The sequence below is a fragment of the Grus americana genome, chromosome Z (genome assembly GCF_028858705.1).
Source record: "Grus americana isolate bGruAme1 chromosome Z, bGruAme1.mat, whole genome shotgun sequence".
NCBI classification, from domain to species: domain Eukaryota; kingdom Metazoa; phylum Chordata; class Aves; order Gruiformes; family Gruidae; genus Grus; species Grus americana.
Window position 1 is genome coordinate 10327905 of NC_072891.1, and position 20300 is coordinate 10348204.

General features: G+C 42.4%; 1 protein-coding gene across 6 annotated transcripts in view; it reads left to right on the forward strand.

Annotated features, from left to right (window-relative positions):
• Window positions 1-20300, forward strand: part of UBAP1 (ubiquitin associated protein 1) — a 40114-nt gene that overhangs the window by 17047 nt on the left and 2767 nt on the right. For all 6 annotated transcript variants that reach the window (XM_054811195.1, XM_054811191.1, XM_054811192.1 and 3 more), the window contains 5 exons: window positions 5482-5522; window positions 11084-11208; window positions 13532-14449; window positions 18300-18335; window positions 18786-18983. In XM_054811195.1, the coding sequence (XP_054667170.1) occupies window positions 5489-5522; window positions 11084-11208; window positions 13532-14449; window positions 18300-18335; window positions 18786-18983 (1311 nt within the window). In that variant the 5' untranslated portion in view covers window positions 5482-5488. The remainder of the gene's footprint in view (window positions 1-5481; window positions 5523-11083; window positions 11209-13531; window positions 14450-18299; window positions 18336-18785; window positions 18984-20300) is intronic.

A 20300-nucleotide genomic window follows, 5' to 3' on the forward strand; every position in this document is an offset into this window, starting at 1 on the left:
GTTGTCAGTCTAATCACTGCTCTGCATTTGATTAAATGTAGGGTGACCACTTGCACTTAAATCTTGTGAGATGAAGCCATGTCATTAGATTTATTTTAACCACTGGCCGTTGAAAAATGAATGGACACTCCATACCTGTATTTGCTTCAAGGAGGGACTGGTTTGTTCTTGTTGATCTTAAAATAGATCTAGAACCTTAACGTACCTTATCCCCTGGATTGCAGTAGCACTTAAGGAATTACTGTAGATCTGCTTTTTTTTTTTCTGTTAAAACTAGTGAAAGTGAAGCTTTTTCTTCTCCCCCCCCCTCCCCCCCCCGCAGGGCATATAGTTGCAACAGGTCAAATGTAGTTGTACAGCAACTTTATCCAAAGAGCTGTTATCAGTGGCTCAACATGATCGTGCTTTATGAAAGGGGAGTACCATGCAGCTGACTGTGCTCATTGTTTGTTGAACTGTTAGAGGTACAAAGCAGAAGCATTTGTGGCAAATTTTGAGGTGATGTCATCTATTTGGAGACTGCAGTAAATGAAAATAGTCTCTTTTGTACTGTAGTAAACTTCTGTGATCAGCTTTTTGCTGTCATTCTGTGTAAGAGATCTCAATTTCATAGCAATGACTGAACACTTACACAGGTGGGAAGCTTGGATAGGAGAATCTTAACTTTTGTTTTATCTTGGCAACAGGCACTGTCTACTTCTATTTTTGTTCTATGAGGCTATATACGGAATCCTGATGTTGGTTACAGGCTTTCACTTTTACTGAAGCAAGGAGTTATAGTGCAAACTTAAACCACTGTCTAAATCTGGAATACCTGTGACACATTAAAAATCAATCACTTGAATCAAACTGCTTTTCACTGTTTCTTAGTGTAAAATCAGTAGTAGTTCATGAACATGATATAGGGAGAAAAAATTATCTTTTTTTGAATTTTTTTTGTCTCTGTAGTTTTCAGAGTGAATGGATGCATCCTCAGTTCTCTGTACTTAGACTACACAGTGTGTATTAGCAGGGGAAATGGAAGTTGCAAGATCAGGTGTTTCTTCTCTGAAAATCATAGATGTGCTGATTTGATTATGGTTGATAACTTGAGGCATTTTGGTTTCCTCTGACCCATAATAAGTACATTTCTCATCAGAATTGTAGGTGGGAGTTACTTCAGAGAATTAATGTGGTCTGGAATCTAGACATGCTAAAATGAGGGATATAGCAACAAGAGACCAGTTCTTCTTGACAAATAGTTAAATTGGCTTGAGTTTTCACTGGGAAAGCTCTTTGAGGTACCATTAGTGGTAGGATGCTTCCAACTTGACCAGTCAGAGATCTTTCAGAAGAAAAGGAATGTAGGTACAAACTTCAGGGAAAATACCAATAGAAGGGACATGGAAACAATAGTTTAAAAACACCCCAACTTCCCAGCAGTTCCCTATGAATCACTCTTGGTAGTAATTGTTTTTTCCTCATCTGTTGATGAGACTGTCCCTTTGGTATTGCTTGACTGCACCAAGTCATGCTTCTCTGCGTTCTTGTTGTCTTGCAGCACAGACAAGTAGCCATTCGGGTTTAAGTGGTGACATTCCAGGTGGACTGTCTTGGTCATCTGTATGTTGTCCCTTCAAGCCTTTCCAGCTTGTCATCTATCTGTCTTTGTGCCACTTGTTTCTGTCATAAGTTTTGTCTTGTCACTTCTGTTTCTGCATATTTGTGGGGTTTTTAGTTGTTGTGCTTGCTTCCCTGTCTCCCCATCCCCTTCCGTCATCACTCTGAGGTCCTCTGCCCTCATCCTGGGCTTTGCTATACTGTGTTCCACTCTGGCTGGTTTTAAGAATGTTGTCCTGTTGCCCCAGTGTTACTAAGTGAAAAATGATCATACAGACAGGAAGGGAAGAGCTCACATCCAGTTGCTTCCGTGGCTGCTGACATTAAAGTTGCTTATAACTTCGATGCACTTCTAGCCCTGATCTTCTCTTCAGAGGGTTAGCCAGAGCCAAGCATGAGGGAATGGGGCTAAGGAGGTCTACATTTGTAGAAGAGAGCTTGTGGGTGGCTGTAAGAAAACCTCGTAGTACTATGCAAGTTACTTGTTTCCCTAGCTCAGGAAAGGTGTTGAAAAATTTTACATGCAGTAGAGTATGTTCTTTTTCAACTTAAAATGTGCAGTAAAGCATCAGACCAAAATTTGTGCCCCCGTGTGCTGTTCCCACCAATGCCCTTCAGCATCCTGTTCTGGAGTCTGGAGATCAAATGCAACAGTGATAGGGCTGCAGTTGTCCATTAACTGGTAAGGCTTTGGGAGCAAGTCTTTTAAATTTCTAAAAGAGCAGTCACAATGGTAAGCAAACCTTTAGTGCACGGTGTAACAGCTTTGACTAAGCAAATACAGTTCAGATAATGCCCAGAAGCATAATAGCAACATCATTAACCTTCCAGCTGGCTGCAAATATTTTTTTCCAGCCAGCAGGACGGAGCAACAGCAAGATGCTTGTAACAGAGGTCCCTGAATAGCCTATCAAATCTGATTAGTCACAAGACACTATTTTAATCAAACCCTCTTTGGAAAGGAGGTGGTGAAATGTGGCCGGCAGCCTGTTCTAGTGTTACTGTGTGCGGTGCTTAACAATTCTGTTTGCTGACAGTGCCTTCTGCAGTAATGGTGTCTTAGTGCACGCTTACAGAGCATCAGGAAGAGCTAGTGTGGTATAAGCTCAAATGCTACCTGAATCTAAAATGTGATTGTGTCTCTGGAAATGATCCATTTCATGATTAGCTTGCTATCGATGTGCTTTAGCTAGTTCTGTAGTTACAATAAGGTGTTGCATATGGCAGAGGAATAATTTTTCCCACTGCACCTTGAATTTAATGCAAGTGCCCGGTCTACACTAGGATTTTACTACAGGATTGCCAACAAAAGTAAGATACTTATTACTTATGTGGGATATTTTGACACTGAGGGCACGTCCAAGGCTTTATGCAGCTCCAGATTGATATACCACTGCAAAACTGTGCACGCTACTAGATGTGCACATCTTTGGTTCTGCGGGATTTGTACACATTGCTACTGATGTCCCTGGAACAAATTGATAGTGTCATGGTAACTTAGTGTTCAGTTACCCAAGATCAGTATGTGAGATGGTAAACTTACTATGTCCTTGCAACAGCCTGCTGGAGACACAATATAAACGATCATTCTAAAAATGATCTCTTTAAATTTTCTTTTCAATGTCCTTTATGGACATACAGCCTGGAGTAAGCTGCTTCTGGTAATTGAGGCAGGTGACATAAACTGTATTGCCTGTAGATAACGGATGCTGCATTGAAAAAACCTCGTCAGCTGAGTTGCCAAAGTGAGGAGGTTATTTCTTCTTATCAGAAGTTTTAAAATCCTTTAGAAAAGGAGCACTTACTTTTCAGTCTGAGGTAGTAAACTGAAGACAAACTCAGAGAAACTAAAGGAAGTGTCTAGAGGCCTTGTCCCTAGTTCAGCTCTGCTGTAATAGTAGTGGATGATGTGCAGCCATAGTACATGCTTGCAGGTGGTGCCTCAGAGTCTCTGGTGATGTACAGAGGGCTGGTGAGGTATGTGAAGGCAGTATGATTTCACATGTGGCCTGGCTTTTTCAATAATAACAAATTGAATTGATGTCTTAATTGGTACTCTCATACAGAGGAACTAGCAACATAGCTTGTCTGACAGTGTGATCCGGATCTGAAAGGTACAGCCTATTTCATGTGCTGTAGTCTGCAGTCTGGTCTCCTCCTCTGCAGTACTGGGACCACTGAAGTCCATTCAGCTGTAGTAGCTGGCATGCAACTGTACCGGGTGGTCTTGTGGCTTTGCCCTTGACAGGCTTCCTGAGATGGCAGGCTCAGCACTGTTTCACCTCCTTCTGTCTTTGAAGCCACAATGTTTTATTCACTTCTGAGACGCAATTGCCAGCTAGTGCCAGAACCAGTTCTCTGGCTTAGTGGAGTGGGTTTGGATGTAATACCAATGTTGAGAGAGATGGTGAGATGTACTGAGAAGAACCTGACAAAAGTCAAGCAGAATGACACATGGCTTTTATGTACGAGGTGTACCTGGAGCTACCCAGCATGACTCACTTCCTCATAGTCTAGTGTCTGCTTGCTGTGTTTCATGAAGTCTTACTGGACCCAGGTAATCTTCGTACAGCTTTGGTTTTAGCTGTGTATTGAATTCCCTTTAGCCACTAGGGTTGGTTCACCTATTGATTTTAACATGATGTTGAAAAGAACCTTTGCACAGGAAAAGGTACTTTCCAAAAGTACTTGAAACTGGCTCTTCCTGACCCCAGGCATGTCAGCAGGTGCCAGGAGGAATAGCTAAGCTGTCTGTGTAATCCTCACCTTATGACACCCTTCCTTTAAGGTAACATTTGCAGTTGGAATCTGTAATGGAAACAGTGAGGCTAAGAGTAAGAACTCAGTTGAGAAATGGTGAGTATGAATGTTAGATCTTCTGTAAGTTGTGCTTTGAGTGCTGCCTGCTGCTGAGGGAGGCTGTACCAGGTAACTTCATAGTTTTGAAGAATGGCTGTTGAGCATTTCATGCTATGAGCTGGAGGACTTCAGAAACAAAGGACAACTCTGATTCTTTGTCATGCATAATGTCAAAGGAGGGCTCACAAATTCAAGTACTCAAAGAAATCTGTTGTAGTGTCTTGAGAGAGATCTTGTAATGTACTTCTAGCAAAAGAACCATTTATGCTATTGAACACATCCTGCAGCAGGGTTTTAGCTGACAACTAATTAGACGGCTAATTCTATCTTAACTGTTTTCTCAAGGCAGGCCTGCTCTGTGTTAAAAGCTGGCTAGGCACTTCTCTGTTTAACATCCTGACCAAGTAGGATTTGCATCCAAATTTTAAAAGTTATTAGTAAAATTCTGTGGGCAATGGATGAGGACTATTGTTAGCATTGTTTTCTTGTGTGTATCAAAATATCTTCCTGATGGTACCACTTATTGTATACCTGTATTGTTATCTGTGCATTACCCAGTGTGTCTAGACAAGTGCCACTTAGGCTGACTGCGTGCCCAGTATGATAGCATCCCTTTTTAGAGCAGCAGGGATTAAACTGAAGAAGAGGATCAGTGTGGTATGCCCAGTAGGAAGGGCAGGGTGTGCTCCATGGGGCTGGGACAGAGCGGCCTCTGAGCACTGTGATCTTGAACTCTGCCTTCCTGATCAATGTGGCTCCTTTTTGACTGTTGGGGGTTTTTTTTAAATTTTTCTTTTTCTTTATTTTTCTATTTAGATTGTGAGACCCTGGGCTCAGTTGTTTGTCTGCTCAGTCAATTCTCAAGGCTACAAAATAAGTTAGCGTATCTGTCTTGGGAACAGGATAAATAGCAAGCATCTGCAACGTGTCTCATAATCTAGAGACAGGACTCTCTAGAACTGCATAGGCTTATGCTATGCTACATGTATAAAGTTATTAAAGCTGTTTTAAAATCTTTTTCAGGTTCTAAATGGCTTCTAAGAAGTTGGGATCCGACTCTCATGGTAAGTGAAATTTGGCATCCTTGTCTTTTCAACAGGATGAATCCTACTGTTGCTGCTGACTAACGTCCCAACCTAGACAGTCCATAGATACTAATCTGTTTAGCCTCTGAGTAGTAGTTGGTTTTTTTTATAGGATTGAAGTGCCTTGGCTTCCTTCTTGCACAGTTGCTTGCTGATGCTGTGCCTGTTCTCTGGTTAAACTGAAATTCAGCCTGTGACTGTTCCCTGTTCCTTCATGGCAGAATAATACCTTTCCCTTCCTCACTTTCCCCTTCAAAATCAAAGCTGAACTGCAGTTGTGAGACTGAACTGATGTTTGCTGAAGTGGACACTACATCTGCAGCTCCCTTCTATGGAAGTCACCTGAGAAGTTGGACTGAAAGTGAAACTTCTAATATATCATTGAACTATGCTTGCTTTTTGCTTAGCAGTGAATTTTTTTTCCTAAATTGAACTGATCTGGTTCAGCAGGCAAGTGAAGAAGAGTATCTTTTTCTACATTTGAGATGTGTAGTGTCATGCACATGATTGGTATCATAAAAATTATTTGCCTGTATATGTGCATATCTTTTAGAAAACATGTAATTTCAGAGAATGAATATTTCTGTAGAACTTTAAAGTTAAGTTTGTTGTATGTAATATATCTTTTTCAAATCAGTAATTGTTTAAGGCAATACTGAGAGGTTCATGTGAAATTTCTAACATGATTTTTCATGCTATGGAAACTTCTGCTTTTAGGAACTCAGCCTTGATCTTCCTGGATAATCTTTCAGATAAGAGGGTCCTGGAGAATTCATTTTCCCTTGAGCTTTTTATTCATTCATGCAAGTGTAAAGTGGAAGTACAGAATAAGAAAAGCCTCACTTAAATATATGGTTAAGGATTAATAAAAATGGCCTATCAAAATTTAATTTTTAGATTGTCTCCTTTGCTGTGGCCTAGTGTTCCTGCTGGAAGACAGTTAATTTCTTTTAGATAGCTGCCAGCTCTTCAGCAGTTGCTCTTTGTATCTGTAAGTGGTCTCTGTGAACACTCTGAACACCTTGTCTTTTGAGTCTGCTTTTATTTTTCTCTTCTCCTTCCTAAACCAGACTACCAAAGACACTGCTTGGAGCTAGAATTCAACGTGTCTTAAATATTTCTCAAAACAGTACAGTGTGGTGGAACATGCTTCTGGCTTCAAAATAAAAAAATCAAAACAAATGGTGCTGGAAGCTGGCTGGTTAACTTCTCTACCCTTTTGTGTACCCTTTGTTCCTAATGATACCAGTGACACTATTACAGTACTGTTTCTGAGTAGTGGAACAACTTCCTTGGCTTATTATGTCTTAAGAAAGCAGCAGGGCGATTGATTCAGACTTCTCCAGGCTTGTTAAGAATTAATCCCACCAAGTGAATTTTGACTTATGTAAAGCCCAACAGCTACTTTCAGCTCAATGTCTCTGGCGGGCTGATGAAATTGGTCAACATAGTCCATGTGTCTCTTGTACTTATTTTTGAGCTGCTTATTGGAGGTTAGAAGACTGTTGTTGAATCACAGAACGGTTGAGGTTCAAAGGGACTTCTGGAGACCATCATGTCCAAACCTCCTGCTCAAGCAGAACCACCTAGAGCAGGTTGCTTAGGACCATGTTCAGGTGGAGATGAATCATAGAATGGTTTGGGTTGGAAGGGACTTTAAAGATCATCTAGTTCCAACCCCCCTGCTGCAGGCAGGGACACCTTCCACTAGACCACATTCCCCAAAGCTCCATCCAGCCTGGCCTTGAACACTTCCAGGGATGGGGCATCCACAACCTCTCTGGGCAACCTGTTCCAGTACCTCACCACTCTCACAGTGAAGAATTTCTTTCTAACATCTAATCTAAATCCACCCTCCTTCAGCTTAAACCCATTCCCCCTTGTCCTGTCACTACATTCCCTGATAAACAGTCCCTCTCCATCTTTCCTGTAGGCCCCTTCAGGTACTGGTAAGCCGCAATTAGATCTCCCCAGAGCCTTCTTTTCTCCAGGCTGAACAACCCCAACTCTCTCAGCCTGTCCTCGTAGGAGAGGTGCTCCAGCCCTCTGATCAGCTTCGTGGCCTCCTCTGGACTCTCTCCAACAGCTCGATGTCCCTCCTGTACTGGGGCCCCCAGAGCTGGACGCAGTACTCCAGGTGGGGTCTCACCAGAGCAGAGTAGAGGGGCAGGATCACCTCCCTCGACCTGCTGGTCACACCTCTTTTGATGCAGCCCAGGACACAGTTGGCTTTCTGGGCTGCAAGCGCACACTGCTGGCTCATGTTGAGCTTCTCATCAACCAACACCCCCAAGTCCTTCTCCTCAGGGCTGCTTTCAATCCATTCCCCACCCAGCCTGTAGTTGTGCTTGGGATTGCGCCGACCCACGTGTAGGACCTTGCACCTGGCCTTGTTGAACTTCATGCGATTTGCACAGGCTCACCTCTCCAGCCTGTCAAGGTCCCTCTGGATGGCATGAAGACGAGACCATAATGTATGGATGGAGAGAAGGGAACCCTTTTCCTGTCTTGAAGGGTATTCTTACCATACACCTATAACTATGCCTAAGCATGTAACTTCAAATGCTGTCCTGTCATTTGAATAATTGGAAGTTCAAGCTTAAGTTCTAATAATTAGTGGCATCTAGAAATGCAGCTCATCTGTTGTGCAAAAAGCCTGGGTTATACCAAGTGCAGTACATTACTATTGCTGTTGTATTGTCACTGTCCCTATACAACTTGAAAGCTTTTAACTCCAGTTTCTGAAAACTATGTAAGTGATTTGTCTGACCACAAAACTAGGCTCCACCTGGTTTCAAAACTGTTTCCCATTCATAACCGGTAACTGGATTTATCTGCAATGTTTCCATTTGCTACCAAACTGGAGGTCACTTCTATGAGATGGCCAGTGATTTCTTACATTAAAGGGCAGGGAAATCTTACTCTCCTAGTATATCCTTGGGCTAGGAATATCATATAGTGCACAGTGTCAGAAGTCAGACTGACAGGTACAGTGGAACTTCTTCAATGTGCTTTTAACTGCTAAAAGGATGAAGTGGCTTACAGCCATATTAAATAACAGTTCAAACAAACCTTTAATTGCTTCACTTGAACATGTGAGTGTTGAAACAGTGGCTTGCGAAGTACTACGTATATGTAGGTTTTGCTTATTGCTTTAGAATTTGCTGTTTAAAACAATTTGCACCTTTACCCATCAGTGTGTTCAGGCAGAAGGTTCATCCGCTTACCAAAAAAAAAGGGTTCTTGACTTTCTGGATCATATTTTAACTTCACTAGACTAGTACTGTTCTGACTGGGCTGGAACACAGTGAATGTTGTGTGCATCAGCATTTTGCCTCAGAAAGACTTTTTTACTATCAAATGTCTTAAAACACTTGGTGTGTTTCTTAATCTGTGCTTGCAGGTTTTGTGGCAGAGTTATATTCAAGATAAGGTTATAGCAGTGGTCATTATTAAAAAATCAGTGTACTAGGAAGAAACTAGAAGGTTCCTTAGTCTAGCTTTTGAGGTAAAACTGGCAGCTGTCAACGCAGTCCATCTAGTCTAGGTGTGTTTAGGTTTCTTTTACTGCATCAAAACAGTGTGGTCATGTAAATACCACAATGTGTGCTTGTACCCTCTGTGGCTAGTATCTATTTCAGGCAAAGGCAGCAGCTGTGCAGGGGGAGGTGTCTACCACTTTCTATGTCAATAGGTCTAATAAGACAAATATTTGCACACTGAGGAGTTTGGGCTGTGAGATCGGTATAGAGAGGTAATCCTGCTTCGCTTGGATCATCCTGCTCAGAGCATGACTTGTGCCTGTGGGACTAAGAAGGGCATAGTAGCAGCAGACACGCCAGTTTCTGAACAGTCGGGAGATCTGGTTGTCTGACTTGGCCACGATTTACCACTCTCGGTGGAAAGGCTGCCACAGTTGCTATTTCTCCATAAGCAAATGCTCTGGGAAATCCAGGTTCTCAAATTGCCAGCTCAAATGCTATTTGGATGCCATGTTGCAAGTAGTGGTGTTGGTGGCCAGTGAGGTGCCATCTGGATGCTGTGCTGTCTAATGCTTAAATGTGTGCTTCTCAGTAAGGATCAGAGAAATTACTATTATATTCTGCCTGGAGCTTTTTTTTTGTCCTTGTGGTGCAGGTGGGATGTAGGTTATTCAGCCTGATGGTTTCAAAGCTGGAGGAAATACCATCTGAGTCCTAGCAGGACTCTTGGATCAGCCAATGCAGTGCATATTATGAGAGCTCAACTGATGACAGCACATAAACAATTAACTCCAAATTAACAGGATGTTCCTGCTTTTGAAAGCTGCTTGTCTGTTTGGAGCCTGTGGCTGCCTTGTTGTAGATGAGTCAACAGTGAAGGAGCACAAACAGTACTTCAGCTGTCATCTGAGTATGAGAACAGGTCAGATAAAAACGGCCAGCCACAGCTCACTGAGCAAGAGATTAGTCACAGATCCATCTTAGAAGTTGCCACTAATGTCCTTTTGGATGTGCAACATTCAGTGACGTTACAAATGAGCGCTAGAGGAGCACTTCAGATTGTTATATACAGCCAGAAACGCCTGTAATTTCAAAAGGTTAGACCAGTGATCCAAGAGACCACTTTCAGTTAATCGAGAAACTGATTAGAATTTATATTTTGGGTTTTCTAATATGTCTTCACAGCAGCTCAAGGAAGACAAACCTATAGTCTGGCTTCTTGGAGGTGTTTGAGCTCTAAGTGATTCTGCCTCATGAGTTTGCAGGATGTCTGAAGAGTTTTGTCCTAAAACACTTTAAATACCATGTGTAAGTGATAGATATAAAGGGCAGATGGAGGACCATGAAATAGGTCCGAGGCCTCTCATTGGAATGATTGCAAATCAGACAGCTGATCAAGTTAGACTGCCTTGTTTCAAAAATCAGAATTAGTACGCTAAATAGTCTTTAGGTATTTCACTGTGTTTTGGTTAAAGTCAAGCATCTAGACTTTCGGTCACTTTGTCCTTGTGATAACATTTGGACAGAAGTTACTTCCTACTTGTATGCCAAAGCCTGGATTTTAGTTTGTCTTAGCTGCTCTAAAGCAGGGTCATTTTAAAGCCTTTTTTGAATATGACAAAAAGTGATGGATCTTTTTGTAGAGACGTAACAAAATACAGTGTTCAGGAGAGCTTCACCTTCCAGTTGTGTAGGCATTGTCTTGTCACAAGGGAAGCTAAAATGTTGGGTATATTGACTTCAAAATCTGTTCAATTGTTGGATTGTGATGTTGTGGGGTTGTTTTGTTTGTTTGTTTGTTTGTTTTAAAATAGTTACGGGCCAGAACATTAAAAAAAAAAAAAAAGCCCAAAATCCAAACACGGAAAACAAAACTGTGGCAATGAAGTCCAAATAGATTCAATGTGTTTCTAATCAAGCAACTTCCTTTGCATTGAGCCACCTGGTGTATTTGGGGCAGCAGAGGTAAAATAGCTCCCAAATACAGAAATGTGAATGTTAACCTTATGAGTTTAATACATTCAATTTTTGTGATACAATTTCTGCTTTTGATCTTAGGGCCTTTCAGTTACCTTGATGATGTGCCATTTAAGATAGGAGACAAATTCAAAACCCCAGTGAAGGTTGGATTACCCATTGGTTTCTGCCTACCTGATTCTTCTCAGCTTGTCAGAGAAGCCCAGGTAAGTGATGTGTTTTGCCTTTCTGCTCTCTTCCCCCTTACCCCCAACGTGTGGTGCTGTAAATTGCAAGTACTCACAGTGTGCTCACATGTTCAAATGTTAGTCTTGTTGGTCCTGTAGTGTCATTTCGTATGCCAAGCAGTAGTTGCAGAAGATCTGTTAGAATGTATAGAAAGATAAAAATATGATAGGCTGTGCAAAAAGCTTCCACTTCTTATCACTTTAAAAAGCCTAATATAATTTATTTTAGTGTATCTACTTCAAAAAAGCATAGTGTTTTTGTGTTACAGGTCTAAATGTTACCCTGATTAAATTTTAGTAGCATTTTTAAAAGGAAAAATGGTAAGAACTGTTACACCCATGCTATGGCATACTTGTAGAATCTTGGTTGAGGGTAACAAGTGTTTCTATGAACATATTTTACGGTTTCTCACAATAGTGGGTTGTAGAAATAAATTTCCAGGTTTCAGGTGCAGATCTGAGTGGGAATTCTTTTCCAGCTGTAGGGCAAACAGTTACAGCTTGGTACAGATGGTTTCCAGGGCTTTGAGGATCACCCCTCTGTTACCATAAACTCTTGCTAGCATGAAATCAATTGATTTAGTATAACTGTTGAAAATCTAATCTTCAAAAGTAGGTTGTGATACAGGAAATCTAATTGAACTATATTTTCTCATTTGGATCCATGATTTTCCTTGGTCAATCCAAACTGATGATTGCTTTCACTTCAGCTGTGACAGATTGTGGTAGATGGTTCTGCTGGGTTTTTTTCTTTTTTTTTTTTTTTTCCTCTCCTGCAACTCATCCATCGGCGAGCTGAATATCTGAATTACCCTACATCATGGCTTTTCATTGTCCAGATACGCATATTTCCACCCAGTTAAGCGGGCGTGGGAGAACTAAAGGAGACTCTAATGTTCTATTGCTGGTTTGCAATGCCTTGCATAATGTGATGTGGCTGTGTAGATTATGCATCTCATAGTGCAATTTGACTTTTTTACAGCTGTAGTCAGAGCTACAGAGAAGCAAAAAATTGACCAAAGCCATATATTTTTATATAAATACCCTCACTTTTTTAATATAAAAAAGTATATGGCTTTGGTCAATTTTGGCCATCTAGCTGACCATATATGTATACGCACATACAAAACTACAATAGCTCTGCTCAGATAGCAATGTGAGTAGTGCCCAGCACTTCTGCCAGTGAGACATTTTTCAGAGTCACCTTGCTGATAAATTGTGTATCACACCTCTTGAAGTCTTGGAGCTAAGGGAAGGGAAAACTGTTATACAGTTGGGACAACAAGTCTCCAGGATCCCACTGGGGCTCACTGTAGGATGGAATGTGAAACACCACATAGTGACTCCCAGAAGAGCCTAGAAGAGGCCTAGTGAGCCTTTGGCTTGTTGCTCTTTAGAGCTAGGAGTTTGTATGACCCAGCATTCCCATGGCAAGAGCACTCCTGTTTGGTTATGTGCCATTATCCTGGCAAGGATAGCTTATGACTTCTTGTCCTGATGACACCCTGGACGTAGCTTGTAGGCTATGTTCTCTGAACACATCGTGGTCATTTAAAGAGCATTTGAGGGTGTTCATTCTTCGTAAAATATTAAAGGTTTAAGTAGGTTTAGTCTGTTCAGATATTTGTCCTCTCAACCAAGGCACTACAGTGGCCAGTAAACTGGTAGTGCGTAGCTTACAAATGCCTTCCTGTGTTAACCTGGCCCTGAAGGACCTGATGTTAAATGAGAAAAGCTTGTGGGATTCTGTCACGCCAGTACCCGCAGCAAAATCTGCTACTGCAGGTAGTTGTCATCATCGGTGTAGCCAGTATACCCCCTTTGGCTGGTGATGCAGAAATGCACTGCCATAGTCTTGAATGACTTGTGCAACTTGTGGACAGGGGGTAGTGCAGTGCTGCCAGATGTAGGTATGATTGTCCATCTAGTAACGCATTAGACTTTCCCTTACCACATCTGTTGTCAGAGGTGGGGGAGAGGGTAGGAGGGCTGTAAAACTGATCTGGGGATGATCAGTAGCTCTAAAGCCAAACTAAATGTAGGAGGGAGGCAAAATATTCTAATCCAGATTATAGCCAGCTTTTCCTGCTAGATGCAAAATGAACTACTTCTATTATCTTCTAGCTTTACCAGTCTGTAGGTTACAAGAGATGCTGGGAAAAAATTATGCCTGTCCATGGTAATTCATGTAGCTCTTACTCGATGTTGCTTATGTTGCTGTTAGAAGTAGTGGCTATGATCCTTATAATTTATCTTTTTTTTTTTTTTTCCCTCATCTCATTTCCCCTTCACCCCTGGTCAGTATGACTTCTCACTGGAAAAGAAAACAATTGAGTGGGCTGAAGATATCAAAAAAATTCAAGCTGCCCAGAGAGAAGCTGAACGTAAGGCAGAAGTGCTAGCGAACTCAAAAGCAGCTCCAGAGGACAGCAACAAAATGGGGTTCTCAGAGGGACCTTGCCCTGAGGTCATGCCTCCTCCTATTAACCCCATCCTCGCTAGCCTGCAGCACAATAATATTCTTACTCCCACGCCAGCCAACAGCAGTGCTGTGAAGCAAAAGGCTCTCAGTCCACCTCGTCCAAAAGCAGATTTCAACCCAGCTGATTTTGAATGTGAAGAAGACCCATTTGACAAACTGGAATTAAAAACTATAGATGATAAGGAGGAATTAAAAAATATTCTTGAAATTCATGTTGGTACTACTGGGCCAATTGTTGCCCAGCTGTTAGATAATACTTTGCCCAAAGGAGGGTCTGAGTCCATGTTGCAAGACGATGAAGTTCTGGCATCCATAGGAAGGGCCACGTTGGACTTCAAGCCCCTTCACAAACCCAATGGCTTTATCACTTTACCGCAGTTGGGAAACTGTGAAAAGATGTCCTTGTCTTCCAAAGTGTCCCTGTCCCCTATCACTTCAGTGAGCAATATCAAATCCCTGTCCTTTCCTAAACTTGACTCTGATGAGAGCGATCAAAAATCATCAAAGCTCACAAGCACTTTCCACAGCACTACCTGTCTCCGCAATGGCACTTTGCTCAGCACTTTGCAGACCTGTGCTCAGAGTAAAGCTAGTGAACTGAATGGACACCATATGGTTGGTCTTGCCACTCTAAATGAGGACAGTGGCATGGAGACATCAACATTATCCTCTTCATCCAGGCTGCCTTCCCTGGCTGTGTCGACAGAAGAAGAATCGTCTCAAAGCACAGTGACTACGGTAAACATGCAGTGGATTAGAATCGGGGTTGCTGGGGAGATGTGGAAGTGCAGAGGCAAATGTTGCTTATAAAGTGTCTTGTGGCTTTGGATTTAGTTTCATTTAATGGGAGTGATGTGTAGATCCTCTTCATTTATGCAACAAACTGATCAATCCAACAGGTCTTCATGCTGGCAGTTCTGAACCTCAGATTATTACTCTGCAGGTTTCCCCAAAATCTGATATTTTATGACTAATTCTGGTGATTTTTCTTGCAGTTTTTCATCTCTTGGTTTTCATAGTTGCACCCCTTTGAACTAAGTGTGTAAAATGTCTTCTTAGCACGGTCCTGCACTCTGTCTTATCCAACTGAGATATATCAGATTCTGAAGTGCTTTTAGGTTTTGAGTCAAATCTCTTCTAGATTTGTTCCTCAGCTTGCTTATTTGCTGGAAATAATGGGAAATGCAGGCTTTTCAAGGAATAGAAGCAATAATAGATTAAAAAACACAGATATGTCTTTCAGGAAAGAAAAAAGTGGTTGCAATTGACCTGCAGTGAAAGAAATGTCTTTTTTAAAAATTTTATTTTCTTCCTGAGACACTTCTAAAATCTAACCTGTAAAAGGTTGAAAATGATGATTGTCTGCAGTCTGGCATTTACCCTCTTCCTTGTGAAGGAGGGTGGAAGGATTGTTTTGCGGATACCAAAAGCAGTCTTGAAGATCATATCAGATCACTAATATTAGAGTTGGTTGCTGTACAGCTCTGAGACAGGAGTTTGATGCTTTGCTTCCTGAAACTTGTAGCAAATTCTAAAATTACTTTGGGGACACTTAACTTCACACCATCTGTTGTCTTTATCTCTTTGTGGATAAGAGCAGAGATTTGAGTAAGCTTGTGGGCTTTTTTTTTTTTACAAAGAACCTAAGGTCTGGACACCAATACTGATGAAACTTAGTGCAAGCTGTATAGTCAAATCCTCTAGCGGGCTCTAAAATAAGCTGGTTTCTTCTGTCCCATATAAGCAGTGCTTCAGCAGTTCTGTGGCCTTACTGGCATAGGTAGGTTTTTGTGTGACACTGTGTGCTCTGGACAAGTGACAATGCTTCTCTCCTGTTCTTTCACCTCATTTCAGGCTTAGGTAAAGGCACTATTAATTGCAAAATGCAGTATTCTGGCGACTGGTGTATTTGTCAGAGCACAGCAAAACAGCTGTTTATTGATCACTAGAACACATTTAATACAGTAAACTTTGGCAGAAGCTGCAATGCGCTGGACGACTGCTCACTGCTACAGATCACACATTTGAGAGGCGATTGTATGATCGTATGTAGCTCAGGTGAAACCTTGAAGTATGACATACGACACATCTCTAGGGATTAACAGGAAAGATCGCTTACAACTAGATAGATCGGCATTCAGATGGCCAAATTTTCACTCTAACTATTCAAATCTCGATGCTGGATCATTAGAGACAAAGAGGGAAGGTGTATTCTCAAGAATGCTGTAAGGGAAGATACCAACTGATAAACAAAAAAAAAAAGACTTACTAGGAGAAGTAATAAAGATCTTCATTTGAAACTATTTCTGCTTTGGAAGTAGCAACCAAGAAATAGGTATGCCAACAGAACTAGTACTTTCTGTTTAAATTCCAAGAGTTCAGATTATACTTGTTTCATGTTTCCACAATATGGTCCCAGTGGCTGGAAAATGACAGCTGAGCTGCAAGAAATTGAAATAAATGCAACAAAAGTATTGAAGTAAATGTAACAAAACCCCTCAGAGTATGAAAATGATAGAAGGAAGTCAGTCATCCCTGTGGCTGGGAGCAGAAGGGTCATGCATCCCTTTTCTGCAAGGTTTACACAAGAATAAGCCTGTCCTTTTCGGAAAGCCTCAGGACAATTGTATGTCCCAGTGTATTCCATAGAGATGTTCATAGATATTTCTTTTTTTCTCACAAGACTGGAAATTGTAACTTTGAATTTGGAGTTACCACCAGAGCTTATGCTTTACCAGTGATTTGGAACTTGGGTTTTTGCATAGAAATAAACTTGTGATTTCTCTGAGGCTGCCCTGATTCTGTCCCCAGTGGTCCCCTCTCCTCTCAGTTTTGGGTTTTTTTTTTTTTTTGAAGCTCACTGGTTTGCTTTTTGCAGCATTGGCAGAGGGAGAAATTACTTGTGAAGACAACAGGTTGGAACTAAGCAAAGCTGGTCAGAGACTTGATTAGTATAATGCATTTTATTCACAAAAATCTCTGGTTACCAGAGGATGGGGCACTCATGGTGGACCATTCAGAATATACCGCTGCAGTAGCGTGATGTGTGCAGGCACAGCTGCAGGCAGGGCTCCCGGCCTCTGCATGAAGTCCCTAAAAGTAGGCACAGTGTGCAAGCACGTACTGAAAGCACTGCTGTCTGCTTCCTGAAGGGCACTGAAATGCAAGTTTGAGATGTAAGGGAGGGTGGCTGCTGAGTGACCAGTCCTGGCTTTGTCCCCTGCAATTCCTTTAGGTGTTCCCTCCTCCACTGGAAGTCACTGACCCTAAGCACAGGTTGTCAAGCTCAAGTAGATTGAGGAGAAGTTGGTTTTCGCAGACTCCTGAATCTCTGGTGTCAGAAGCAGTTTTAGTTTTCCTGACTGCAGCACCAATAACAAAGCATCATCCTTCAATTTGATAACGAGCTGATTTCAGGGTTACTCCAGACCCCCATTTCAGTGTATCCCATATTCCACTGCTTTTTGCTCTACCAAAAGTGTCTGGAGAGTGTGTGTGCGAAGAGCTTTGAACCCCTCTACCACCATGAGAAGTTCTTGGGTAAACAGTCCATCAGACTGAACGTGATTTCTCAGGCTTTGTCTCCTAGAAGAGAAATTCTTACTCTGGAGATGAAAATAGTCTGAAATCCAGAACAAAACGTCCTTGGTGGTAGTTTGGGCTTTTTTTTTTTTCCCAAATAAATGAAATTTGTCAAAATCCTAATAGATTTTCTCAGAACTCAGAAAGATCACCTTTCCAAAAGAAGTGGGCAAGCTTTCAGGCAATCTGTGTTGGCATAATAAATATCAAAACCCCCAAAAATCTGAAGCTCTTGGTCCACAGTAATTTCTTGCAGTCTCTTCTATTTAAAATGCAGGAAGACTTTTAAATGGATGAATTGAAATGTGCAGATATTTGAGGGCAAAGTTCTGCCTTTGCACTGCCGTTATCTTGGGCATAGTGTGTTGATTCTGCCCTCTGGCAGCCTGGTTCTGCAGAAAGGCAGCAGGGAACGTTACCCAGCCTTGTTGGTGTACTGGGAATGGGACCAAGTGGTGGGCATTGGTAGGAAAATAAATCACATGCTCTTTTTAGCCAGTGTGCCACATTGCTCATATATGGCATATGAAGCACAGTGCTTTGAGAGTGGGAAAGGGGTATATGTTTCTCTTGCCCCTTCTCATGGTCAAAAAGTCAAGAGAAGTCTCTGGGCAATGACTTCAAAATACCACATTCAGGCCACATAGCACTGGGTCAAGAGCTGAACAGGAGCCAGTGTGTTACACTGAGCTGTATGACCATGTAGCTATTACAGTGACAGAATAAACAAGCTGACAATTATGAGGGGGTATACATCCTTCTTGGAGTACAATCTGTTTGTAGACTGCTGAGAGAAGAAACAATCCTTGTGATGGCTGTGCTGTAACTACACAGAACGGTGTAATGTCTGCATCTCACATGTGGATGCCTGATCAGACCACAGATCTCCCTAGTATGGCAGACTTATTCCCAGATCTCTCCCATAAAACCTGTCTCCCCCAGCTGTAGCAAATTCTGCTCACTGGTGCATAATATTTATAGTCATCTTATTTCTGTTGTCCATCAGGTACACCCAGACTACAAGGAAACAGAAATCCCTGTGGTAAGTTCCCAAATACCTGTATGCTTGTATTGGACTCTGTTTCTGAAAATCTCTAGAAGTAGTATTCCTTTGAGTACAGAATATCATGAGTAAACTTGGGGTGAAGGAAGCAATCTCCATGCTTCCCCTGAGGTACAGGGTTTGGTTGTATCATTAGGACCTTCACTGTTGCAATGGCTGGGTATTAAAAGGTTTTGGTCCCACCAGTAGGAGAAGGTATATTGTGAAGAATCTGGGTTGATTGTTGTTTTGCGGGTAAAAAGAGTATGGTGGGAGTCAGACTTAAGTGTACTGCTTGGTTTCATCCTAACAGTGAGTAACTTTCCAAGGGCAGTCTAGAAAACCTCTTGGATTAATTACATGGGGTATCCCGGTTCTGCACTAGCCAGAAACAGGATGTGGGGATGCAGAAGATGACTATCACCTCAGCTGCTGTTTTTTTCTGTTTAGGTAACACACCAAAATTTCCCAGTGTCTAAAGTGCCCAATAACACCAGCTGCACAAAGTGGTTTGGTGGCCCCACTCCTGAGCTACAGCAGGCCCTCTCTGCTAGCGAGAGGCAGTGCATAGAGACGGTTGTCAACATGGGGTACTCGCCTGAGAACGTCCTGAAAGCCATGAAGAAGAAAGGACAGAACATAGACCAGGTAAGAGCTTGTGCAACAGCAAATTAACCCTTGGTTGGATGCTGATTCTGCTGAGAAAGAACCTTGGGTGCGCAAAATGGATAGGGAGGAATACTTATATTCTGTCGGGGGTTGCAACCTGTAGCTGCTGTGATATTAACTGCTAGAGAAGTTGTCACCTGGCAGTAAAGGCTCCCAAAACTGAAGAAAAGTGCCTGCACCTGTTTCTGATGAGAGACTGCTTGAGTCAGCCACACCTGTGGGTGCTGGGTCAGAGCTGCACTGCGCTTGGGATGGGCCCTTAGCTCCACTCGTAGCTGGGAGGGGTACTGGGCCTTCTCAGGAGCCACAAAACCATCCAAAGGAAGTTGAGCGTGGCTCTATGCCTTGCTTAGTGCTGTGTGACAAAAAAACAGCCAACTTCCCTTGTTGTGAGCGCAAGGGGTCACAACACTGATATCTCCTCTTAGATCAGTCCCTGCAGGCTTACGACAGCCCTGAAAGGCTCTTGCAAGGCACCACTGACCGACTTTCTTCGGTGTGCTCTGGTTGTGGTGCTTCCTGCCTCGTGTTGCCTCAAACACTTGCTAAAACCAGGCCACGTAGCATGAGGCGCTGCAGGGTGAAGTGGGGCGCTGGGTCTTGGATCCGCTTCAAACAAACACTTTAAAGCAGGGAGAGCATGGCCAAACTTTCCATGCTGACCCCAGGCAGGCTGTGTGCCGTGCAGAGCATCGCCTGGTGGGATTGTGCCTGTCGCCTGGGGAGGAGGAGTGTCCCAGTGACTTCTGCTTCTGGAGCTGATCTGCTTCCCACTACCTACGCGTCGAGAGCGATTTAAGCTGTGCACTGGACTCAACTGTAGTATCAAACAGAAAAACGTCCCTTAGGAAGGCAGTTTTAAATCCTGTTGTATTTGCAGGCTGCGTTCTTTCACCTCCCTAGCATTACCAATCTGACCTTTCCCCATACTTCTCAAGGCTGAGGACAGATAAGAAATTTGGCAGCAGCTTCTCGGTGTCTGACCCAGGATTTGCAGTTCACCCACCAGTATGCTGAATTGATCTTAAAAGGCTGACTACTTTCAGATTGCATCAGCTCTTGCGGCTGTCTGAGAGGAAGCTAAACGCATCTTGACAGCTGGACCTACAGTTTCATTTTAAAAACTTGTAGTATAAAAAGCACAGTTCAACTTCTGCGTTCTGCTCAGTCATCAGGCACGGAAGGCTAAACATAGGGTTCTGAGACTGTTTTGACTAGAGTGGAAGATGCTGTATAGAGCTGGTGGGAGAGCACTGGAGGGCTTGTTTGTTCTCTGGACAAGTTTGTGCATAAAGA